We start from the raw sequence: 25,889 nt of genomic DNA, 5'->3' as shown, positions 1-25,889 counted from the left end.
CATAACTAGACTAATTTAAAATTAAATAGAGGCAACGGTAGATAAAGAAGACCATTATTATGGTCTATGTACATATATACTGTACAGGTGATCAAGTATGTACATATGTTGACGGTGGTAGCCAAACAAGGTGCATGAGTGAAAAAGTGCAGGATGTGCAAAAACTGCTGAGACAGTGTTAACAGAATGGGATAAGAGCAAATGTGCTTCCAAATGAGAAAAAGGCACATGTCCATAAAAACTATTCAGACTATGGTTGTGGTTGTGACCCCTGCGCCCTCAGCGAGATGTTGTACAGCCGGATGGCCCGGGGTACGAAAGAGTTTTTGAGTCTGTTGGTGGAGCAGGTCAGGGACAGTAGTCTGGGGCTGAACACACTCCTCTGCCTGCTCAGAGTTCTATGCAGAGGGTGAGAGGAGGAGTCCAGGATGGTCAGGATCTTGTCCAAGGTCCTTTTTTCTGCCACTGAGACCAAAGAGTCCAGCTCTGTGCCCACCACAGATCCTGCCCTTCGGATCACTCTATCCAGCCGTGCTGCGTCCCTTTTCTTTATGCTGCCTCCCCAACACACCACAGCATAGAAAAGGACACTGGCCACCACAGTCTGGTAGAACATCAGCAGCAGTTTCTTGCAGATGTTGAAGGACCTCAGCCTCCTTAGAAAGTACAGACGGCTCTGTCCTTTCTTGTGGATGGCGTTGATGGTCTCTGACCAGTCCAGTCTGTCATCAAGCTGCAGTCCCAGGTACTTATATGAACTGACCGACTCCACCTCCACACCCTCTATGGAGACGGGCCTCAGGTCTGATCTGTTCCTCCTGAAGTCCACCACCAGCTCCTTGGTTTTGGAAGTGTTCAGCTTCAGGTGGTTCGCCCTGCACCAGCCAACAAAGTCTTCCACCAAACTCCTGTACTCCTCCTCCTGTCCATCCTTAATACATCCAACTATGGCAGTGTCGTCTGAGTACTTCTGCATGTGGCAGAGCTCAGACTCATACTGGAAGTCTGATGTGTAGATTGTGAACAGGACAGGGGAGAGCACAGTGCCCTGTTATGACCAATATTTGAGAATAATTCACACCAACAAAGTGTACATGAACATTGATGGGATGTTTTGATCAAAATCTTACCTTATAATTGTTCCCAGTGATTATTTTCTTGGTAAAAATGAGTTACCTCTGACTTAATTGAAATTAAAAAAAAAAATAAATAAATAAAATAATAATAATAATAATAATAATAATAATAATAAAATTAAACGAGCTAGGCTTTTGAATGTTTCTTTGAAAGGAGCGTCTTATCATGATCTGGCTTTCCTATCAAAAAGCCGTAAATCCCATCTCTAGACAACAGCGATCGTAGCCGCTCTATGTGTCTCAGTGCTATACGGCGGGAACGCCCCCGTTAGCCTGATACGTTCCTGCTGACAAGAAGCACATGATCAGGCGTGTTTACACCTGCAGCCACAGACTCACAACGGAAGCTGTAACTGGGCTTTTACCTGTTCCTCAGACCAGGTCAAGAAGTTACTTTGTGGTAAGACGTTATTGCTTAGTGGACCCCCTCTAGAAACAGCTGTGTTAGTAAGTTTTATTTAGCCTTATTAGCATGGTGGGTTTCCTTCCTTGAGGAGACTAGCGGTTCTTCCGTAGCAGCGGCTGCTAGGTTAGCATGCTAACGTGTGTCCGCAGATTAGCTGATTTGCAGCAGCGTCACCACCAATTAAAAACTAATTAGGAAATTTTTACCTCGGTCTCAGGTGGCGTTATTTCAGCTTTTCTAAGTTAACTGTCATCACTGAGTGTATTTGTTTTTAGTGACAATTTGTCAATTTCAGCAACCACAATTGAACGAGTTAGCTTCTTGTATTCTTCTTAATTGATCGCGTAAACTTGTTAGTAGAAAACTGGTTTGACAGCTGTGACAGTCGGTTCAGTGAATTAAAATGACTGTTATAGCTTTCACCCAATACGCATTAATATTCTGAGTGGTGTTTTAATGCTTTTTATAGTAAAGCTGACAGGCAGGTTAATACCGTCTTTGCGTGTCTTTGGTGTCAGAATGTGCATCATGTTTGTTTGCTTTCAGGCTGTTTGTGTTCTTCAGCCAAATAAGACATTTAAAACACACCCAACAAACATCGATGCTTATGGTTTTGTCATATTCACTTTTCACGAGGGCAAATGCTTACACATTTGTAAAAAGCTGGAAATGATGTAGAAATTTTAACACGGATTGGTTTAATTTAAATTTTAAAATGACAGCCTGAAGGAGCTCTTTGTCTTTCAGTCAATGTCTGTTACATTAATATTAACTTCCCATTCACATTTTATGTTGTAATCCTCAGGTCCACAGAGCCGGTCTCCATCTGTGCCCAGGAGAAAAGCTCCATCCTTGCTGTCCGGCCTCTGGAAGCCACTTCTCTTGCTGTCCAACATGGATGACACAGATGTAGAACGTGAGTCTTTTCCTTTCCCCTTCTGAAGGCATAACAATGCATGTTAGATAAGTCTGCTGCAAACAATTGTTTTTACATAATTTGCTCTTCTTGTGTTTCCTTCTAGAGCTGACCCTGGCCCTGCTGGATGCAGCCAATGATAAAGACTCAGAAGTCCAGGAACAAGTCAGAAAGTCCATGTTGACTCTGGGAAAACAGCAGCCAGATAGGGTGTTAGCTATGTGTCAGGATTACCTCTTGAAACACCCAAAGGTAAAACTCCACAAGCATTTAAATATTAAACGACTCAAGACTGCTTAATAAATCATAATGATGGCCTGTTGCTGTTATCAGCATTCCTGCTGCACGGTACCAAACAGAGTATATACAGTGGCTCTTTTGGTTGATAAGCAATGCAAATACTAGTACTGCTCTTTTAACTCTATCTACCCAGGGCATTATCATTGGATCATGTGTCAGAAAAACTACTAAAACAATTCTGTTACACAGGGTGCTCAAATGGGAACTGTAATTACCCAGTGAAGTTCCCCAGTTATCATTTATCAATTGTCCTTATAAAAGAACTGTCTTATTAAATAATTACATAAAACAGGAATATGAATGATGGCAGAAAATCATTTATCAGTGTAATAAATGTCATAATGACCAGTGATAGCATATGGTTATCACATACATCTAAAACGTATTTAAAATTTGAACAGCAATGATCCAGTTGTGTATGGTAGATGTTTTAATTCCAGTGAGCTGGTTCACATCTTAAAAGGTACTTTAATGCCCATGAGTCACAGTGTTGTGCTGGGAAATGTTGAGATCCTATTCAAAGTTGAGATTGAATGTTTAGAGACATGTCTGCTGTCTCTGTCTTCATTTATGATTAATCAGTCATAAAGGTGGTAATGTTGAAGTCCTCTTGTAACTTCCCTGGGAACTAATTTCTAACCAGGATTTAGATGTAAACTTTTGTTGGTAAATGGGCCTGATGTGTGTTTTGATGTTAACTGTTATTTATATAGATGCAGAAACAAGTCATTTATACTGGCAGTGTCCCTTGAAGTTTATTTTTCCCCTGTTAGTTGCAGTTTTGCATGTTAATTTATTTATTTATTATAAAAATCAAAAGCAAGATATCTTTTGAAGTCTGTTTTTTACTGTGAATTTTCTCCGTAGACGTGGTTAACAGCTTGTGGCTGCATAATGCTGCAGCATGTTATCGTACTGTCACATTCACTGATCTCTTTCGCAATTTGATTTCATCATTGCACTGAGGAAATGCCTCAGGAAATATCTCTCAAATACCAGATAAGCCCTTTCAAACTGAGATGCAGCTGAAAATTTATGATCCTCTTGTCTTCGGTTCTGTAAAAAGCAGCTCTTAACATTTTAAAATGGAATTGAGAAACACAAGTTTATAGTTTAGATGAATAAATGCTGTACTATTTTAGGAAGTATTTTGTTTTTGCTTAATTTTTTTAATAACCATCTTGTTTTTGTCTTTTACTTTAGTCATTCTTCTGGTATTTTCTTCAAATTGTCCTCCTCTTCTCTTCTTCCTACAGTTGGTTGTGAGCCACAGAGTGGTGATACTTCAGACTATCGAGCTGATTGTCAGCTCCATTATAGCAGAGATCAGTGCTCCCAGAATAAAAAGTATTATTTCCCTGGCTTCAGATGAAATGACCCGATCAAAGGTAAAATTATATCACTTTGCTTTTCCGTTTGTCTTCTTTAAGAAAACACACATTATAGTATTCAGTTTTGGATAAGATGAAATGGTTCATTATGTTTTTACAGCCTAATGTGTTGTTTTTTTTCCTCCTTCCTGATTGATTCAGGAGGTTGTTCCTGACTGGCAGCAGGCAGCCAGTAATATATTGGTTGCTGTGGGAAACAAACACATCAATGACATCATGGAGGAGATATTGAGCAAGTTTCAGCCAGGAATCCTACCTCACTTCTTTGTGGTCCAAACTTTAGCCAGCCTCTCTGACTCAAATGGTAAGAAATTCCAAACTGCCTTTCCAGGAAGGTTGTGCAGTTTTTTCAAAAATCCAAAACACTTGTACAATTTGTACAAAACATGTACAAAATCTTAAAAGACATAAGTTATTTTCATTATCTTCACTGCCAAACTTTATTGTATGAAACATGTTAAAATTTAATAAGCTAAGAGTGAGGCAAAGCAAAATACATGAATATAAAGATTAAAGCATTAAAAAAGAATCATTCAGCAGATAAGTCGTGAGTGGTGAGGGTGTCAGTATTTGGTGTAAAATGAGTATTCATCAAATCCAAATCTTTCCAAGCAATAAACTCCTTCAGAGTCATCATATAAATTAAAATAAAAAAAAAATTCAAAACTGTCTGGTCTTCTGGCATCTGAGTGTAACACATCTGGGGACATCTCGGTGCATAAAGGCTAAAGCTGGATTTGTACTTGCACGGCGTCTGCGGAAAGCTGGTTACGGTACCGTACGCAGACGCAGCCAAGTACAAATCCAGTTTAAGGCCAGAAACCACTGTTGTTTTCCACATGTTTGCAAATGAAAAAGGGTTCTCAAACATTTTCCTTGGTAAAATAAAGGATAAATAAAAAAACCTTAACACAGCACTGCATGAGAAACTGCTATGCCACTGTGATCAATATAGCTACATGGACTTGGGAGTAGCTTTAAAACCGCATTCACTTAACATGGTTTTCTGCTGCGTCCAGAAATGTAACCTGAAACTATATTGCTCAAGGAAGGAGACATGAACTAACTGCAAAAACACCACTGAGTTCTCTGGGCACAAGCTCGTCTCAGATGCACATTGAGACACAGAGATATTAGAAACTTGTTCTGTAGTTAAATGGGTCCTCAATTCAACTAATTTGAGGTAGAACGGATGTCAGGTTCTAGAGTAAATCCCTGAGAATGTTTGTGGTGGTATGTGGGCATGTGAATCTTCTTCTCTACCATGAATTGCTGGCATGTGTGAGTACCAGTGATGCAGAGGTGTATATTGAAATTTTGGAGATATTTGAACCTTCACGGTGATCCTTGTGGTTACTTTTGTTTGGCAATGTACAAGTCATCCTGCACAAATTACAACAGGGTGGCTTCCGAAGCAAAGAGCAGGTGTGCTTGACAGGCTTATCTGTTAAAGCTGTGGGTCACAAGGTAAGTACTGAGTGATCGTCGCAGGAAAGCATAAACCTGTTAGACCTGTTTAGAAACTGCATCTTCTTGCCAAGGATTTTATTTACGTAGGAATACTCTTGTGTTTTTTGGCTAATTTTGAAGCTCTCATGATTTGCGAGGGCAAAAACTTTCAGGCCATCTAAGCTGATTAGTGCATTTCAAATTGATTAGTAATGGTCATATAGTCAAAAATGTTGGTTTGTGTAGTCTTGTCTCCTCAGGGTGTATTAGTTGACAGCGTAGCTCATATGCATGCATTTTTCCTAAAACCAGTACAGTTTAAGTCTTTCTGCTCTTAAAAAGGAAACAGTTGGGAGGTAAAGTGCAATACATCTGGGGCTTTTGCTGTTTTCCAGTTTATGGGATGGTGCCATTCCTGAATGCTATTCTGGGAACCATGCTGCCCATGTTGGGCATGGCCAAACAGGACAACATGAAATGGGTCTTTTCTTCCGGTAAGAACTTCACATGCTCTTATGCAACATCAAAGTAGTACACCCCCCTTCTATGGTTAACGGCATGTTTTTCTCTTTCGTCTTTCCAGCTCTGTGCCATTTCAGTGACAGCATCTTGGAGTATTTGGCCAACCTGGACAAGGCCCCGGATCCCACAGTCAGAAAAGACACATTTGCCAGTGAAATCTACCCTGCTTTTGACGTCCTCTTCAATTCCTGGTTACAAAGCAGAGAGCCCAAAGTAAAGTCTCTAAGTCATATAAGTGTGTGTATATATATATATATATATATATATATATATATATATATATATATATATATATATATATACTCGTCCTCTAGTGAATTATAATGCCCAGTGAACGCTAGTATCTGGTAGCTAGTTTTTGTATTGAACCTATATTAAACTGTGCCTGCTGAGTCTTAACAATTCCACCTCTGTGTCTTAAGGCTGCATAATAGAAGGCACTGTGGCAGTCATTACAGTTAAATTTCATCCTCTTTACTATGAAATCAGTTGTTGCTGTCCCCTTTTGACCCTAGCAAGCTCAAGCTTGCGATCAACGAATCAACATTTGATCAATGTGCAGTGTCATCACAGAGCATATTGGTTGATAGTTTTTTGTTGGATTGGACATCTGTTTTGGAAAAATGGCTCTTTGCAGGGTCTAAGCGATGCAGACGGATACCTGCAGGCAGCTGGCTCCTATTTTTATTGTTCTCTACTTCGTTTTAATGTCATGTCAGTAAAGTGGTTAACTGTGAACTAGCCCATTGACACTTCATTTAAAAAAATGAGCATAAGTAGGCACTCTCCTTTTGACTTCCTCCCTGTCTCACTTAGTTGATGTTACATCCAGTGAATCTGCAGTACGTCACCTAACCTCTGTCACACCTGTCACCCTGTATCTTATCTGTCTTTGTGTCTCTTCCAGCTGAGGATGACGGTGGCGGAGGCAGTGGGCTCTATGTGTCATCTGATGGCGAGGGATAAACTGGAGGAGCAGATCCCCAGAATAATCCCAGCAATCTTGTCAATGTACAAGAAAAACAATGAGCACTATGTAATTAGCAAGGTTGGTATGGTTTTCCTTTTTTGGATGGGGAGGGGTTGGGTGATTTATTACAAGGAATAACTTGTTTAAAGAAGACCATCATTCTCCTCCTTCCATCTCTGATCTTCAGTGTATCATGGTTTTAATGGGACTAAATGATCTTTTTCTGTTAACCAAGAAGCCTGCGCATGTAGCTAATAATTGCAATATCACACTCTTTAAACTCAGTGTGAGGTTCAACAGTTCATGTCTTTGTTGTGGTCAGAGCCTGTGCCAAGTCCTCGACGCTTCAGTCAACATGGGCAGCAGGGTCTTGGAGACACAAATGGAAGGTCTACTGTTTGTTCTACATCAGCAGGTACATTTAAATTACATGTTGCTGCAAATGTACTTCATGTGAACCAGAGGATGAATGCATGACACAGAAAGTCATAAAAAAAGGTATAAATCAGGGGTTGCTTGCTAAGAAAAAAAAACATGTCTCTGTTTTATTGTGAATTTTTTTTATTATTTTGAAACCACAGATCTGAGGCTGACACAGTAGACTGGGTTGTTCTTTTTAAGTAATTGTTTTCCTTTAGTTGTGTCAAATGACAGTTACTTTTGTCATCCTCTCACAAACTTGTGACTTCATCAACAATTTGCACAATGCCTGCTTGTTGCAGCATTTTACCACATCGGCATAGGTGTGCATGTGATCCATATACATCACAGAGCTGCTTGCTGCTCCTTTGTCTTCTCAGGTTTCGGCCCCTGTTGATTACAGTGACCCCCCAACTGTCAAGAACCACAACGAGGTCCTGCGCTGCTTCAGTTCACTTGGTATTGATCTTTTTATCTGTCCACAGTAATGTGAAAGCCAAGCTGTCTGCATTTAGTGTCAGAAACAGCTAAACTTTGTCTAGAAGCAGCAGACTGCTATCTGTTGCAGTTCTACGCAGTCACAAGTGCAGTAATGAGATCTTGCATTTGTGTGTTGGACTCATTCGCATCCACAGGGTAATCATGTTAACCCTGACAGACACTCGGCATCGCTTCCGTCTCTCTTGTCATACTTGTTTTTCCCATTTTGTCGTAGTGGTTTTTGTTCATTGTTATTTTCTAAGAGCTTATGCAGTCAGATATTCAATCTTTTTATTTATTTATTTTTTATTGCTCTGCTTTTCCTCCAGCTAACTTGTTTCCAGACCGATTGGTTATGTATGTTCTTCAGAAGTTGGAGAACAGTAATGAAAGGAGCAGGATGGGTTCCTTGGCTGTGCTTCGTCACCTCATCAACTCCTCCAGTGAGGAAATAACTGACACAACATACATTAATTCTAATTCATTCATGTTACTATGCTCACATCGGTTTTTAATTTACTGTCTGGTTATTAAAATCTTTGCCCTTGTTTTTTAAATATATATGTGTGTGTGTTACAGCTTCCACAATGGAGGCCAAAAAGCTGCTTATTCTGGCTAGCATCAGACAGCCGATGGCTGACCACAGTAACAAGGTAACACACACTTTTAATTAATTCTTTGTGTCTGCTGTTTTTCTCTTTCTTTAATGATACTTCCGTCATTGTTATGATCAGCACGACTATGTTTCTCTAGGTGAAGAAGCGTGTGATCCAAGTGATCAGTGCCATGGCTCATCATGGCTACCTGGAGTTAGAGGGAGGGGAATTACTGGTTAGATTCATAGTTCAAAACTGTGCTTTGCATGACACATACCAGGTAAAACATCTACTTTATTTATTTAAATTTTTTTTCAGATTTGTTCATTAGTTGTTAATAGATATAGTTGTGTTAATATATGTGCATGTAATGCACAGGAAGGTAACAATAAAATGTCTTTTTCTGCTCATGCAAAAATAAGAGGGCACAAAATTTGAAGACAAATTATACAAGCAGACACATGCCACCTCATGGTTTCATACAGTGATATAACCTTCTTTTATAAATCAAGAATTTACTGAATCAATTCATACATCACTGCAGATGCTGAGATTACAGGTCGTTACAGTACTGATGCTCTGAAAAAAGACATTTGTATTCCTGTATGTCTACAGAGAGGCCAGAGGCCCACTGATCCAGAGGAGGTGACTAATGAGGCATTAAGGACAATGTGTGACAACACCCTTCATCTGCTAACCACCACTGTCGGACGGCTAGCTGATGTAAATGTCTGCTCATCTACTGCCCGTCTCAATCTGATCTGTTGGTGGATCATTGCTAAGACGCTAACATTTTTTTTTACCCTGTTTGAAGGTACTATGGCCAAAGCTGCTGTACTATCTAACCCCTTCACAGTACAGCAACGCCACCACTCCTCTTTGTAAGAGTCTGATAGTGCTGGGTAACAAGAAGAAACACAACCAGGACCCCAGCTTCCGCATAGACTTCACACAGGAAGGTTAGTTAGATAAGATGACTAATCCATTGTTTTTTGTTTTTTAATTCAAGGTGAGAAGGTAATCCGCTCTGCTTGTCCATGTTGGCAAGATTGTAAAAATCTAGCAAAGATAGCATTACTAAATATTCTGTCATGTCTTTCTCCACTAGTGAATCTGCCATCCCCTCAAACACTGATGATCAGGCTGCTGGTAAGCAGATTTTTTACGTTGCACAAGTAATTTTAAACTTTGACTTCATGTAAACACACAAACCTGAGCTGCAGCTGCTTTTCCTTGTACATCTGTAGCAACTGTAGAGTCCAGTAATGACTCATTCAAACTATTTTCTATTCACTGCCTGGTGGAACAGATTGTATTAAATGTTAAAAAGATTGTCAGTGTCCATTTTTCATGCTTCCAAATCATCTTCCAAAGTTGTTGAGTATATTTATTTGGTTAATAGTCAACTGTCAAGTCTAATGTTCCTCTGATTTAGTTAAAATTTTATTTATTTTTATTGTTCAGCAGAGTAAAGGAAGCATTGACGCATATTACAGCTCAAGTCATACATATTTACTGCTGTTTTATGTCAGGATTTGTAATGTATGTCATTCATGTTTGATATTTTTGTGTGTTGGTTTGATGTGCTGTAGGTTAATGCAGCATTCCCATTCAGCAACAGAGGTCATGGCGCTCCATCCCTCTCACTCCTTCAAATCCTCAGCGTCAACATTCACCCCAATACGGAGTCATTGTGGGACAAAGAGATCCCTCCTCTGCTGTCAGTTCTGGAGGGTATGCAAATAAGCTTTCATGTAATAATTACAGCGTGGTGATGACTTTAGAGAAAGTCTGACTATAAACTGAAATGGTATTTATAGAGTTTCCTGACTTTGTATTGTTGCTGCTATCAGAGTCGACGGATGAGAGTCTGAATAAAAGGCAGTGGGATGAGAACCTACTGAAGGTGAACTTTCTATTGTTAATAATAATCTATTTAAAGTTATTGGGATATTTATATAGTCAGAGACATCTTTTATACGTAGACTATGTTGGCTGGTTTGTTTGACCATTTCTATTTTTAAATGTTTAAATCTGAGTAGATGTAGTGAATTGTGATTGAAATTGTCCCCAGCTCTTGTCTAAAACCCTGACAACAATAGATGATGACAAGTGGGTGTGTCAGTTGGCAACCGAAGCAACAACATATCTTTCTACATATAACAACGCATTAGAGGAAAAGGTAAGCACTGTATTGTAGAGTCTACACTGTTAGAAGTCCTGCTGTAATCCGGATTTCAAGTAATTTGGGCTCTCCTGGTCTTTTTTTTCCTTTTTGTTTTTTAAGTTCTTCCAGTATTATTGGGATAGTAAATGATTTCCATACTCCATATATAACTTGAATACTTATGAGGTTTAATATTTTTCAAATGACAAATTAGTTTAATGATGGAAGTCTTGGTCAAAATTGATCAACACTTATTAGGTGTTCATAATTAATTCTCATTTACCCCTGATTACCTCAGAAAACAGATTACCTCTATTTTCTTTTGTAAAATGGTTCAATTTAAACATCAGTCACACTTAAATCACCAAATATTGTATTTGTTCAATAATAAAATTATACCAGAGTAATGTGATTTGCTTAATAATTGCCCACAAAAAGTAAAAGTTACTTTATGGCGTTATCTCTCCACACAATTATATTATTCCAGTTAATTTAATAAGACTAATTATATTATTTCCATGTCAGATAAACATTGAATTTTATTTTACATTTTTAGCAACAGTAAAGGGTCTGATTTTTGGAGTAAAACATACTCATGACAGTAACATAAGATGCATTTTTCTCCATGTTAAGAGCTTTCTGTACAGATGTATAGGAGTGACTCTCCAGCAGTGCTTCAATAAGGAGGTTGTAAAAAAGCAGCTGCAGGAAATTCTTCGTGCAGCACAACACCATGATGCAGTCGAAAGAGAGGTACCTGAAATACAGAACATGCTAAAGAAAAACCACCTTTCATATTGTAAACAGACAGGTTTAACTTTTTGATTTGTGTGTATCAGGGAGTTGCTATGGGCATTGGTCTGTGTGCTAACAGCCACTTAGAAGGGACTCTTGCCAAGCTGGATGAGTTTGGTAAATCGGATGCCTTCAAGAAATCACCAAGCATATTCAACCTACTCAAAGTATGTAAAGCTATATCAGTAAAAACTTCTGTTTTTGTTTGTTTACATCCAAAGAGCATTTTCTCTTGTTTCACAATAGGAGCGTAATGATGTTGAGGTGGAGAAGGTGAAAAGCACTTTGATCCTGTGCTATGGGCAGGTGGCTCTGAACGCACCTCCAGAAAAAATACTGAGCCGCATTGATCAGGACATCCTGCGCTCCATCAGTAAACACTTCAATACCAAGGTGAGCTCAAAGGGGAAGATGGCAATTACACGAGGGGCTGTTTATTTGGATGAGCAGATTAGGTGGGGAATTTCCACATTGCCTGATACTAACATGGGAATAGAGCTGAAAGAATCACTGACTGTCACTACTGCGTCCTTGAAGTGATCAAACACTTCTCAAAACACATGCTGATAAATGGATACAGTTGGTGTTATATCTGACTTAAGAATCACTTATTCTGTTTAAATCCAACTGAATCCACTACTATACTACTACTATAGCAGATACACTGCATCTGGTCAGGGTCATAGTATGGCTTCTACAGTCCAGGGTTGTCCAGATTTGGTCCTTGAGGACCACTGCCTCACTTGTTTTAGAGGTTTCCCTGCTTACACTCACCTGTTTCAAGGTATTGAGTCATTAACAGGCTTGTGAAGAACTTGACAACAAGTATTTAATTTTAATCGTGTGTGTGTGGGGAGATGTTTAAAACCTCCAGGGCAGTGGTCCTCAAAGACCAGACCTGGACAACCTGCCACAGACTCTGGCTTCTAGCTTCTTAGAAGTCAGCTTGTTCTGTTTAATAGAAACTCGTGAACTATGTAACATTTTTGGCTAACATGGTTACAGTTTGTTTCCCAACGACAGACTGAAACTGTTTCTTTCTCTTTGAACTTTTCTTTTTTACATATTTGTTTAAAATGAGCTAAATTCAACCTGTCAGGCCAACTTTTCTCACTGAATTAATAACACGCAGGTATCTTACCTCATTTTTATCGACTATTGAACACATTGGCAATCAGCAATTTTTCCACGTGGCTTAAATAAGCCTTATTTATGTATTATGTTTTCTTTATTTTATGTAATTTCTTAATAGCATAGATCACATCCTGAAAATATACTTAAAGGAAGTGATGATTGTAAGAACACACGAGACATTTTTGTTTTTATGAACTATTTTAGTCTCACAGGAGTCAGGATTATGCAGTATCTGTGTCTGTGCTCATTACTTTGTCACCTCCTTTTCATACAGGTTCTGGGGATTAAAGTAGAGACAAAGGTATCGTTACAGGATCAAAGGAGCTCTGAGCTTTTCTTTTTCTTAAACAGTTTCTCTTTCTGGTTTTAGTTTAATTTTACTCTTCTGTCCTAATTTTACCGCTGTCCCACAAACTTGTTCTGGTGTAAATAAAGACTTACCTGAAAGTCTTTAGGCAATAAATAAATCAATACAACACAGCTTCAGCACAAACGTATCAATTCAGCTGATGTTAAGATCACCTATCTGTGAAGTTCAGATCAGCTTAGATGAAGTCAGTGTACTCTGCTTATGACAAGTTTTCTACTCAGGAGTAATTCTGAAGGTCTCATTTCTATCAGTATGAAAGCTGAAAGAGTTTTACAGCCACTTAATTACTGAGTATTTAATTTATTTATTCTCCAAACCAACAGTAACACATTGTTCATTGTCACTAGATGGTGTAGTTATCCAGACTCCAAAGCAGCTGTAGTCTCTCAAAAGCTTTAAGTTATTTCCTCTGGCTGTGACCCAACCCAGTATGAGGAAAAGAATTTACGAATATTGTCTTTACATGACCTACATTACTGGCAACATTACTGGCTGATGCCAGTAAGTGATAAGAAGCAAGCAAATTCTCTATTGCTGACATACTTGAAGGACTGAAAGGGAAACTCCTTGTTTGATTCCGTATTAAATTTGTTTGCATTATTAGGTCATTTATATTTTATATTAACACGAGTTAAATGCTTGTAATCCAAGAAATTCCACTTTCAGATCAGTCTTTATATTTTCTTCTCAACTAATTCTGCTCTCCCTTTCTGTGTTTTTATTGCCTTAATGATTTACCTGTGGTGTGAAAGGGTTTTTGTAATTTCTCTTGGCTAATTTCTAACACTTTTTCTGGTTTCTAGCATTTCAGCTCTTCTGATGTGTTTAGACCAAAGCCTGCAGATGGTTTGCTGTTGTACCAATCTGCTCACAACTCTGATTTCAAACTTCTTTCCATCCATAGGCATGGAGGATCAATCTACAATGTCATTTTAGATTGATTTTAATTAACTGGGCGATTTGGGTTTTTTCTTTTTCTGTTTTTTCTTGTTTGTTTTTTGCTTTTGGCATTGCTATCTGCAGAGTTGCATCTTGTAAAGAGGCTGCAGCGTGCCTTGTTCTGCACATTGATGACTTTTTTTGATATTGGCATCTTACCTGAATTGTTTTCTCTGTCGAACTTCTCATTTCCATCTTTGTATTTCTTCTTTCTGTTTTTTGTGCACCTCCTCTTCTGTGTGTGTCTTCCTGATCCAGGACCTCACTATGAAGCTCAGTCTGATCCAGAGTGTCGGGTTCATAGCTAAAGCCGTCAGTGAGTGTGTGAAGAAACAAGGCTACATCTTCTCTCGCAAGCAGGAGCTCATTGCTGTTATGCTGGTTAGTAGTGAAATTAATTTCACAGCAGTTTGTCTAACAGTTATAACTGTATTTAATCGCTGATCTCTCCACCAGGATTTTATCAAGGCAGAGCCAGCTGACTCACTGAGGACTCCAGTACGACATCTGGTGATGACTACCTGTGCCAACCTGATGTATCCTTATAATAACAGCTTTTTTTGTACAGTGTTACAGGAAGGAATCTTAGAAATGACCCAGATTATGTACAAATAGCTCACTGTGGAACTTTCTGGAGCCTTAAGTTTAATTCACAATGATTGACAGAAATGGACAAAAATAACACTCGGATCACTGGTTGTTTGTTAAACACACTAGTTGTGGTGCTAAATTGGTCGTGTCAGTTTCTTGTGTTTTACCTTTGACTGAAAGTGCTTCAGGCCCCTGGACCCTGCACTGGGTGAGAATGAGAGTTTTGACCTGCTAAAGGTGTGTGTGAACGGCGTGTTTTCTCTGCCTCCTGAGACACACACTCCAGAAAAAACTAAAGAAGATGAGATACTTGACCCCAAGCAGAGAAAGGTGATGTAAAGCAGGCAGAGCTGTGAACACACATGCAGCATACGTGCTGCTTCACTGATCTGTTGTGAATAGTATATGAGTGTCTTTATCTTTAATCATTTTTCACAAGATGCCAAACTTTTGATAATCCATATTAATTTGTGTTGGATACTTTAAATGTGGAAACGTAGTGAACTTACATGTTTGGGTCTAAACTGCACAGACTTTGTACAAGGACACGTTGGCTGCTCTGCAGGAGCTGCTGAAGAGCATCCTGGACAGAGACACCTCCCCTGATGGCTTACAGAGTGTCTTTAAGGTGAGACCTGATGCTTCAGCTTGATCCAAGTCATTACTATTTTATATAATTATACATTTGTTTTCAACTTGTCTGTTTTAAATGCTTCTTGTTATAATGGGGCCTGTTATTGTTGGCCTGTGAAGGTTACATGACTGTACCACAAAATAAATCATCCATCATTTTAAGTTCAGTCCCTCAGCCAAGGAAATAAGTTTCCATCTTCTTCAGTGGCAGTTTTTATTATTATTTTTTCCTTGTAATTTTGCACAAAAAAGTGACATTCGTCCTGTTAATCCCCCCTTTAGAGTTTCGAGTTGTTATTCATGTTTCAGATTTAACTGAGGTTTTGTGAGCTTAGTGGCCTGATATGAGTTTTACTGTCTTGCAGCACATTGAATCATGGCTAAGCTCTGGACTGGACCACGAGAGGGAGAGGGCTGTCACAGCGACTGCTCACATCCTGGCTCATTATCTGGATAATCTGAATGTCAAGGTGCAAAGACTAATACATAAGTTGTGGATATAATCAAACATGATGGATGTACAGTCATATGAAAATGCTTATTGAAAGTCATCGCTGGTTCTTTAAAAACAGAGTGAGGTGTTTTACAATGGAAATTGCTTGAGCATGACCAGCTGTGGTCCAGTGACTTCCCATCTGTCTGTGACAAACCATTATAGTCATTGCAACGATGACATCGCATCACAGTTCCAAAGATGCAACCCAGTGCAGGAAATGTCTTGTCATAGAAAGTGACTGAAGCCGGTGCAGACAAAGCCTGAACAACACAACTTTCTCCACTTGAAAACACGCAATGCACTGGGTGAAGGACACGATCCTTCCCTCTGACAGGATACGTTATCTGCAGCTCTGAATACTCTGTACATTTTGCATAAATTAGACAGCTCTATTCCCAGTTTATCTTGAATTTGAGATACATGAGATGACTTATCACCACATTGGAATCTCATCACCTGCTCCCAAGATTTGGAGCATATTTGGTAATCGTCCAAGCAATCCTCCTTGTGAATCACGGAGCAAAGTTAGAACTACTATCCACGACAATGTTAATGACCTCTAGTTTAACCTATTATTAGTAGTGACTGCCATTCTGTTTTCTGCATCTTTGTCCAGAACATGGTGTCTTTTCACAATCTTGGAGCTCTTCTTGGTCGGCTGTCTCCTCGCTGTTCTGACCCTCACCCAGCTGTACGCACTGCTGCTGTCGACTGTATCTATACACTGCTTTGTATACAGCTGCGATACGAAGGTATACAAAAATAGAGCCTCGATCTTTTACCATTTTTCTCTCTTCTAAAGAGATGTTTTATTTTATAAATGTTAGGCTCAGTGTAAAGTTGTGACTGTTATGAGACATTGTCTTTATTGTTATACTGAACTTTAACAGCTCATATCTGTCAAAACCTACATTGTCCATATAGTTCAGATGTTCTCTATACTTAGTTGATGTAAATTTTATGTTCAAAATCCTCCCTGTTTTCAAGGCTTCTCCTTGGATTATAAGGATGAATCTGTTGAAAATCTTCTGCCTCTGAAAGAGCGACTAGAAAACCCTGACCACTCGGTTCTTTACAAGACCTGCTCAGATCTCACCAAGGTAAACATGGGTTGTAAGAATTGTCCTATATGTTTTTTCCACATCTTTGATTCAACAAAACCTCCACAGTTATTGACTTGCCTTTATATTTCCTCATAATTACCAATAGGTGTGATGCAGACTGTTAGTCCAGTGGTGTGTAACTGCATCTGTCCTCTGCACGTTTCAGGTGATGACTAAACGCCTGCCTCAGCCTCAGCTGACAACGTTGGTGTTCATGTTGTTTGAAGGGCTGGTTGACAGTCAAACAAACTGTTGCAGGGCTTCCTCAGTTATCTTAAATACTCTGTTGAAGAACAGAGGAGGTGGACTGCAAGACCTGGTAACACGCACACATTTTCACACTTTTACACACACACTTGCAAATTAATTTAGTTGCAGGTACTGATGCTGAACTAAATTATTTGAACATTGTGTTGCAGGTCCCTGAAATGCTGGAGGTTCTACACGTACGTCTGCAGAGCATCACAGATGAGCAGGTAAAATTCTGTAATTTTGTCATTCGTATCATTTTATCAACATTTATTTTATTGCTGTTTTTAATGTTTTTGTTTGCCTTTAGAGGCTTATGTCTAATAATAAAAAAAATGTATGTCTTATGTGTTTTCTGTAAAATACTGAAAGTTGCTGTTAAAGAGGCGTTTGCATTTGTGTTCAGGTGAGAGTGGCCGTGGGACAGACGGTACTAATCCTGGCTTCTCAGCATCTGCAGACTGTTATCAATACACTTGTTAACCAACCACTTCCTTATGATAGGTACATATACAAAACTACTGTCACCTTATTCTCTTGTCTCACAGTTAGTAGTTTTATAGCTTTATGTTGGGTGATGTGTAAACTTTGAGTGTGTTTCTTTGTCCAGCTGGACCAGTGAAATGTGGATGGCTTTGGGAGCAGACCCTGTTGTAGCCAGTCAGATCATAGAAATGGTGATGGAGAAGCTGCTCATCACGGCGCCCTACGTAGACAAGAAGGAGTTCATGATGAGGGGAGGGGCAACAAAGGTGGCCACCAGTCAGCCGCTGGCTGTAAGTCAAAAAGACACATCACCGACTGCAGTCGTAGGCAGATACACATGGGAATGTCATTAAAAAAGAAATCCACAAAGTATCCAGGTTTACTGTTGGGATATTTGTTATATGACTGTGGGGAAAAAAATGTTTTCTCAGTGGATGGAGAATTATTTTCTTGTATCCACATGTGTTTGTGTTTCTGTGTGCTTTGATTTTAGATGACATGCGGTCTCAAAGAGCTCTTATTAAATGGCCAGAGTCAGGAGCCGGCAGTCAGTTTGTTTCCTCAGCTCTTCTCCTGTTTCACTGTCAGACTGGGAGCAAGTGTTGGAGTCGTAGCACCAAAAGACAACAACACTAAACATGCTAGCTCCATCCATGTAGCAGGGTAGACATCTTTTTTTCTTTTAAGTCAAGTAACACATGAAAGTACTGGTAAAACAGTACCAGTAAAGTACTGGTTTTGTGTGTGAGCTAATGGTTAAACTATGTTTATTGTTCTTTCTTTTAGGGTAGCAGTTGATGCTCTGAGAATTTTATTAGCACGAGCTCAGTTAGATGAAGTGACCAAAAGGCTTGAAGAAGAAAATGCTTGGGATGCAATGAAGGAACAGAGTACACACATAATGGGAGTTACAATGTTAGCAAGGTAAAAACAGACACATCAAACTTTCCAAACACAGGCTATATTTTGACTTTTGTCCCAACCATGATGTAAAAATGTAACTTTGCCTCATTCTGTGGTGTCAGGAATTGTACTCAACATGACTAAATACCCTGCAGTCCATTTAACTGGGAGCTACAGCTTAATTTTGGTATACAATTGGTGTCTCCCAATTCAGGGTCTGCACACTTCGAAGTGTGCCCATTTCACAAACTTTAAGCAAAATTCGAAGTGTGCAGACTATGGAGGACACTCTGTAGCCAACGTAGTCTGCGCACTCCGAAGTCTGCAGACCCTGAATTGGGACACCACTATTCTCTAAATGTATCCCAAAATTCTACAGAGAAATGAATTGTTTTATAAAAAATGGATATTTGTTGTGTCTAAAGGGTGATGGCTAAGCATGCTGGTCCCAAGTTGCCTGCAATCGTGGAGTGTCTGTGTCCTTCCCTGAACAACATCTACGAATGTCAGAGAATTACTGTCACGGCTTTCTTCTCTGAGGTGATAAACGCAGTGTTTTACTTAGAAAAAAACTAATTACTGCATCTCCAAGCTGACATTTATGAATTAGTGTCAGTTTGGTTATCTAGAGTTGTAAAATGTATATAACTGAAATAGATACCAGCAGCTTTATTTTACACTAACCAGTTTATCTGTCACTTTCTGAGTCCAGCTGTTGAACCACCATGTGGTGACGGAGCTGATGCTGATAGATGTCTTAATGAACAACATGATGGAGAGGGTTTCGGATCCATCCTGCACTGTTCGCATGCTAGCTGTGCGAGGACTGGGCAACATAGCTGTTGGATCACCTGAGAAGGTATAGACACACAAGCACATGAGCTACTGTATGCGGTGGAGCTGTTGAAGCTAAATGGCTTCGCCACAAACTTGTTCATTGCTTGTAGACCAAAACAAAGTGTTGTGAGCAGTGTTGACCACGTTTAAAAAAAAAGTAAATAATTGTAGTTACTTTTTGCAAGAAGTAACTAGTAACGGGATTAGAGCATTGTAAGAGTAATTAAATACTCGGAAAACTACTTAGTGTAGCACAATATAGTCCCAACAGATGTGAAACTTAAATAAATCTCCTCTTACAATAGAAACGCTCTGTCTGCAATGTTTTATCGTCACTAATGTTGTAACGATGGAAAAAGTAATTGGTTACATTACCTGTTACTGAAAAAAGTAACGCCATTGCATCTGGTCGTGAGCCACACGTCCCTCTACCTCTTCCCCACACTCCCCACTCGCTTTGTCTGCAAACAGTCAAAGTGCAAACACACCGAGCAACATGTTGAAGTCACTTTGTTGTTACTTACCTGTCCAGGAGAAGTGGAGCTAGTCTTTTAGCTCTCGCAGTACTCTCCACTTTGGGAATACAAGGCCAATTTTTATTCCGGGTAATGTCCCTTTCTTTATCTGACAACTTCTTCGCCAACGACCGTTGTTCCTTTTTGAGGTAATGTTGGATCCTGGACGTCTTCAGGTGAATGTTTCGTTCTGCTCTACGCCATTTTGCTATGAAAATACACGCTGCCATTGCTAGCTAGCTGTGGCCTTTAATAGGGTGGGAAGGCTGAGGGCTTCAGGAGGAGGTGGCCATGTACATGAACACGCAGCTGTACCAGCTGTTAAACACAGGGCTGGAGATCAACACTGAGAGACGGTGTACGATGTCATGTTATACTCGAGATGAAATTACACCTCTTGTTCTTCACATAGCAGTTTTTTAATTTCTTTAATCTAGAAATGATGAATGGCCACTTATTGCCCGTTAAAGCTTTCCATGACTTGCTTCCCTCTCCAAGGTGAATAAATATGCAAAGGAGCTGCTGGCAGCCATGAGTTCAGGAATGGAGGAGAAAGATGATCCAGGTAAGGTGACAATACAGTAATATTTGGTCGGTCTCTCAGTTTATTACAGAAATTCTTTAAAGTCTGTTTTTATTCTTTTTTTTTTTTTTTATTTTGTGTGGTCTGGATTATTATGGTCATCCTGGACTTGCCTTCTTTTAAAGATTCTGGTTTCTTGTTCAGGTAAGCTGATTATCCACGAGGCCATGTCTGGACTGTCTAAAGTTCTTCTCCACTTGGACAAGAAAAATGTTCATTCACTTGTGGTCTACATCTTCATGAAGATTAAACCATTCTTGGAAAGTGTAAGTTTCCTGTTAGAAAATATTCGACATTTGTTTGTGTTTTTAATTCTAAGACTGAGCGAGTTTAGCCTTAGTACAGCATACTGTAGTAGCCCTTTTAGTTTGCCTTACAATCCGGATGTGATGAGCCTTATAAGAAGTTTATTTCTAAGTTCAGGCACGTATGATGTTAAGGGTACCTTCTGACTCTGTTCTCATCCAGGAGAATGATGATATCCGCTGTGTTTCCATCCTTCTGATGGGAAACCTGTCAAAGTTTGGCTCAGGGGAGCCTGTATTCAAAGACCAGATCCACAATGTTCTGGTCAGTCTGTTGCTACATCTGGTTGATCCAAATCCACAGGTGGTTAAGGTACAGTATAAACCCACAAGCTTTCAAGACCATTTTCCCTTCAGATGATTCTCACAGACGAATCTAATACAAGACGAATCAGCATACTGTTTAATACAAATATGGATTTTTACAGGCATGCAAGTATGCAATGCGAGTGTGTGCTCCTGTGGTGGGGTCGGAACAGATCACAACCATGTTTCAGAACCACCTGCATGATGACAAAAGCTTGCACTATGGCGAGTTCATCAATGACCTCACAAAGTACCTGGTGAGATGCAGACAAGTTATGCTTCATGAACACTGTTTAGATTCATGTTATTCTTTCTGAAGTCTGCTTGATTGGACTTCAGATCCAGTTTTATGCGTCAGTGCGTGGAAGAAATCAACGCTAGATGTGAAGCCTTGGCTTTAACATGGACTGATTTTTAAGATCCTTCACAGAAATTCTTTGCAGCATTACAATAAATTGCATTGTTTTATGCTCCGTGAATGTTGCTTGGTTGTAGATTCAGGACTTTCCTGGGATGCTGAACTTCTACCACATCTCCGTCATCCAGTTCTTCAAGAGCAGCTGGCCTGAGGTCAGAGCAGCAGCTGCCATGTTTATAGGTACCAGAGCACTCTGAAACCTCACTTACACAATAGTCTTTAATTCCTGAGTAGACATGTTTGCCCAGAGTCAGCAAAGGTAATGGCTTTGATTAATCCTTGTGTTCACAATCTTAACAAACTAAATTCAGCTACTGTTTGAGTTTGGTTGCATCCATGCATCTCAGCAACATGCCAGTCAATCTCACATAATATACGTATTTAAATAGTTCAGAAATCTGCTGTGGTCTCAGTGTAATTATGGTGTGTGTCATCAGGGTTCCTACTGAGTAATCTTCAACAGGAGCACCTCTCCCACCTCAACATGAGCACTATCACCAAAGGTAACATCAAGCACAACCTTCATTCAGTCAGATCTCGCTTTCTGTTCTTGTTGGGTTTAACGATTTGCGTCCATTGACAGGTTTAGTCTTGCTGCTCCAAGATCCAGATCCTGTGGTGAGGGTGAAGGCTGCTGAGGCCATGGGACATTTCCACTGTCACATGAACACACACGCAGACGGCAGACGTGTTTCCTTTGATCAGTAATGGTTGGTTACCATGGTTACACTTCACTTTATGGGGAAAAAAACCAAAACAAATCTGCACATCATATTAGCATGTGCAGTCTTAATGAAAAACTAAAAAATATAGCTCTTATGTTCATTAAATCAAAACGGACCAGGACTGGGGAACAGTGCGAAGTCAGGAGCCAGTCAGTCATATGTATCCAACTTACTCCATCATACCAATGAAAAACAAAAAAAAACCATGCACATACAATTAGCAGTTAGCAGCCATTTTGGACACTTAACCATGGTACTTGAAGAAAGTGTTCGTTCTTAGTTATTTTAGTGACCAAGGACTGTGTTGTAGCATATATTTTTGTTTAATGTGATGATGCCAGAGATTTACTGTTTTATCAGTGAAATATAGCCTTTGTTTAGAAGTTTATTATTATTATTCCAAAGCTTTAAGCACATTTGAATTTAAGTAAGAGTTCTTTTTTTTTTTTTTTATATATATAAATGTAGTTTCTTTAAATAATATATGTGCAATCAATTGTTGTATATGAACCGAGTAGGCTGGTGGTGTGTCTGTGTGTGACTGGACCAACATTTCATGATATTGTCAGGTTTAGATTCAGACCGTCTCTGTGAGAGCCAGTTCCAGTAGTCGTAGGCTTGTTTTCAGTAAACTGAAGATCCTCCATTTGATCTGCTTTGAGTTTATACCTCCAATGAAATGTGTACATGCAATAAATTCTGTAGAAAATGCCAGACTTAAGAGTAAATAAGGTTGCAGGTTTGTAGCTGTCTCATGCAGTAGCTGTGTCCGCTAAGCCAACTCATCAGCCAGCAATATTAGACAATAACTTGTTAGTAAATACTTTCATGTTGATAATCAACCTGTCAGCAGGATTAATGGTTCTACAGCAGCTAGCGTGAACTGGCTTGTTCAGAAGAGTTTTCTTATTAAACCATAGTTAAGCTGTTTTAAATCACTGCCAAATCATCACATGGATGCCTCATGGTGTGACCCCTAAGCTCCATTCAGCATACCACAAGAACCATCAGCCATACCGTGTATGCACATGCATCCTACATGACACAGGAACCTGCTGTTAGCTTTCATAAACACACCAGCTCATTATTTTTAGTTCGATATTGTGTTGTGTTAATTATTTTACTCAGGCTGGAAATGAGACCAACTCGGTTCCACAGATTTAAACGATCACTTACCAGGGCTGTGAGATAAAACAGCGTTGCTAAGCTCAAACCAGTGCCAAATATCAGCACGCATTATAACAGCATAATGCTTTTAATAAATTTCACACATCTTGAATGACCATATTCAAATGTCTTGGGAGTTTATGTGGTTTTAGGCGACTGTTTTGGGGCCACATAGCTTTGTGTAAATATCAGTGTCTGTCTTGTATTGTTTAAGAATGTATTTACATTTAACTTGAATATTAATGCCTCCAAATTGATCACTTTAAAGCCATCAAGGAGGGATGAAAAGTAATCGGTTGCACGTTCAGATTTATCTGGTAAAAATGTCCAGTTATAATGCCGGCAACAGAAGTGCGTTTCTTTAGACGTATACGTCCAAATTTTGTGTTTGCACTTTGAAGCTCTGACATGCAGCCCCTGATCTAAAAGCTGCCAGACAAACCACAGACGGCTTCCTTTAAATAAATGTGAGTCACAAGTTTTATGTTTGAATGGCACATTTACAGCTGGAGGCGTTCTGTTTTCAGGTCATTCCTCCCTGTATTTGGGGGGAATTTTTAACATTGCACTAATAAGATCGCGGTAGTCGCCCACATCACTGTGGCTTCACAAGATTTATGCCCATTACTCAAGATTTTTTTTTTGGCCGTTGGATATTTAATTATAATAGCTCTCACATATCTAATTATCGAAAAGGATGAGATATTATTTTGTATCCAAATTATCAAAAATGATACCTGCAGTCTGCAACTTGAGTGGTGGTTGGAGGCGTAATTGTTCTTACAGTTTTTAAACATACACTAAGGCAAATGTTTGTTTTTTTTTTTGTTGTTTTTGTTTTTTGTTTTTTTGCATTAAAACAAGAAGTTTTAATTATCAGATATCTTAATGCTTTTCAAACAGGGAGTCATGTCTTCTAGTACTTTTAACACTATCACCTGGTTTAATAATACAACAAATACTTATTCATTGTTTGTTTTTAAATTGTTATGAACATACCACAGAAATAATTTTTCATTATTTTAACATGGTGAATGGTGTAATATGTCTATTTATCTAGCGTGATGGATAAATGTGAAGTGTGAATGTTTGCATGTCACTTTTCATTTGCTGCTGGACCACAACTGTACGGATGATGGCAATGTGTTTAAAATGAACAAATAAACAGATCCATTAAAGAAGAATCTTTTCTTTTTCTTAGTGTTATCAACATCTTCTACAACTCTCTACATCGCTAACATTTGTAGAATTCTTTGGTGTCCATATGTGTGTAATGTTTTAGATATTTTAAAAAAGTTTTCAAAAAGAAATGTACCTTTTTTCTGTGTCCACATGGGTGCAGTAAAGAGCCAACGATATGAAAGAAAATCCACTGATAAAGGGTCTCGGACTTCATTAGGCTGAGTAGTCAGCAGGAACACTGCTATGGAATGATGGGTGTTATTATTTTTATTAATATTTTTTTAAGAGTGCCTTGGATTTTTACATTCACAGTTATGCTAATGGAAAACTGTCACTAGGGTGTACCCTGCCAGGCTGGTGGTTGCTAGTTAATCAGGTTCCCTTTCCAGTATAAATGTGTTTAGTACCAAATTCTGTCTTTTTCTGTTTTTTGTTTTTTTTTTTTTTTTTTGATAGATGGATGAATCAGAATCTGCTGCAGGTTCTGCACTATTAATATTATAAGCAATGTATGTGTGTTAATAAATAATCAAATACAAGTACATTTTTACTGCTTTATATTTGTTTGACCAACAGGTTTATCCAATTATCAGTGTAGAGACGATTTCAATGTCCAACATGAAGGCTTGATCTTATATACAGTGGATCTAGTCAAGTTCAGGTTAAGTGTCATGGTGGGAAAAATCTTTGGTTGCTCTTTAAACCAGGAGACCATTTTAAAATCAAATAAAACCCACTATCCAAAGTCTACTATACAGTTATGGTTCTGGCTTAATAAGTTGGGACTAAAGTCGACTCCAGTTCTATTTATTGAGTCAAAGTCATGAAATAAGTTGTATTACACAGAAAAATCAACACGTTTAACATTCTTTCTTTGTTCATACTGGACAAAATAAAAATATTAATGCTTTCAAGGCTATAAAGAAAGCCTTGGTGAATTACACCTAATTCTCCAGAAAGGACCAATGCCATGTTTTTTCTCTGCTCCCCTTCCGAATTACACTTGTCTCATAACCATTCCTCCATGAAGTGCTCCAGACCACTACATCATCTGTGTCTCTGATTCACAATTATCCCCAGTAAATTCATTTCTTGCTGATGACAGAAAAAATTTGCTTTATTACTTAGAGAATCTGAAAGTTGGCATAAATACATTTGTATTTATTACAGAGATGTAATATGTGTGAACATATAAAGAAACAATACTTTTTGTCTAATCTGCAAGTCTAATATCTACAGAAGTTGCTAACCTAATTTAATCGCGTCTCTGACTAAAGTTCAGTATTGCATTGATGAGGAGACGCCAACACAAATCTCATTGTGCTTTCCAAAACGATTTGGGCTTTTCACACTGCACATTTTTCTCCCAGGATTTGGCAGAATGGAAGCTGAAAAGCTG

At 38.9% G+C, this 25,889-nt stretch overlaps 1 protein-coding gene across 2 annotated transcripts; it reads left to right on the top strand.

Moving 5' to 3' along the window:
• Positions 1 to 1,439: 1,439 nt before the first annotated feature.
• mroh1 (maestro heat-like repeat family member 1) lies at positions 1,440 to 25,034 on the top strand. Of its 2 annotated transcripts, XM_041987816.1 has the most exons (45): positions 1,440 to 1,536; positions 2,348 to 2,458; positions 2,565 to 2,710; positions 4,015 to 4,146; positions 4,291 to 4,453; positions 5,994 to 6,092; positions 6,182 to 6,333; positions 7,028 to 7,168; positions 7,413 to 7,505; positions 7,891 to 7,969; positions 8,320 to 8,433; positions 8,570 to 8,643; positions 8,744 to 8,866; positions 9,202 to 9,309; positions 9,401 to 9,545; positions 9,695 to 9,735; positions 10,179 to 10,320; positions 10,440 to 10,492; positions 10,661 to 10,768; positions 11,387 to 11,506; positions 11,593 to 11,715; positions 11,795 to 11,941; positions 12,957 to 12,983; positions 14,250 to 14,372; positions 14,448 to 14,527; positions 14,771 to 14,912; positions 15,115 to 15,210; positions 15,581 to 15,685; positions 16,328 to 16,463; positions 16,699 to 16,811; positions 16,981 to 17,133; positions 17,234 to 17,290; positions 17,470 to 17,567; positions 17,674 to 17,839; positions 18,043 to 18,212; positions 18,336 to 18,473; positions 18,878 to 18,992; positions 19,165 to 19,311; positions 20,303 to 20,369; positions 20,532 to 20,653; positions 20,856 to 21,005; positions 21,121 to 21,255; positions 21,494 to 21,596; positions 21,854 to 21,919; positions 22,000 to 25,034. In XM_041987816.1, the coding sequence occupies exons 2-45, from the start codon at positions 2,437 to 2,439 to the stop codon at positions 22,122 to 22,124; spliced, it is 4,959 nt and encodes a 1,652-aa protein (XP_041843750.1). In that variant the 5' UTR covers positions 1,440 to 1,536; positions 2,348 to 2,436; the 3' UTR covers positions 22,125 to 25,034. The 2 variants fall into 2 exon arrangements, with proteins under 2 accessions (XP_041843750.1, XP_041843751.1); XM_041987817.1 differs by lacking the exon at positions 12,957 to 12,983.
• Positions 25,035 to 25,889: the final 855 nt, after the last annotated feature.

The sequence above is a fragment of the Melanotaenia boesemani genome, chromosome 6 (genome assembly GCF_017639745.1).
Source record: "Melanotaenia boesemani isolate fMelBoe1 chromosome 6, fMelBoe1.pri, whole genome shotgun sequence".
In the NCBI taxonomy this organism is placed as follows: domain Eukaryota; kingdom Metazoa; phylum Chordata; class Actinopteri; order Atheriniformes; family Melanotaeniidae; genus Melanotaenia; species Melanotaenia boesemani.
The sequence above is the reverse complement of the archived record's forward strand: the minus strand, read 5'-3'. Positions and strand labels throughout refer to the sequence as shown.

Excerpts from the sequence above, each read along its gene's own strand:
- mroh1 (XM_041987816.1), top strand. The coding sequence starts at position 2,437 with ATGGATGACACAGATGTAGAAC. Across the intron at positions 17,568-17,673 it reads CAACCACTTCCTTATGATAG|CTGGACCAGTGAAATGTGGA; the intron begins GTACATATACAA and ends TTCTTTGTCCAG. Across the intron at positions 19,312-20,302 it reads CTGTTGGATCACCTGAGAAG|GTGAATAAATATGCAAAGGA; the intron begins GTATAGACACAC and ends TCCCTCTCCAAG.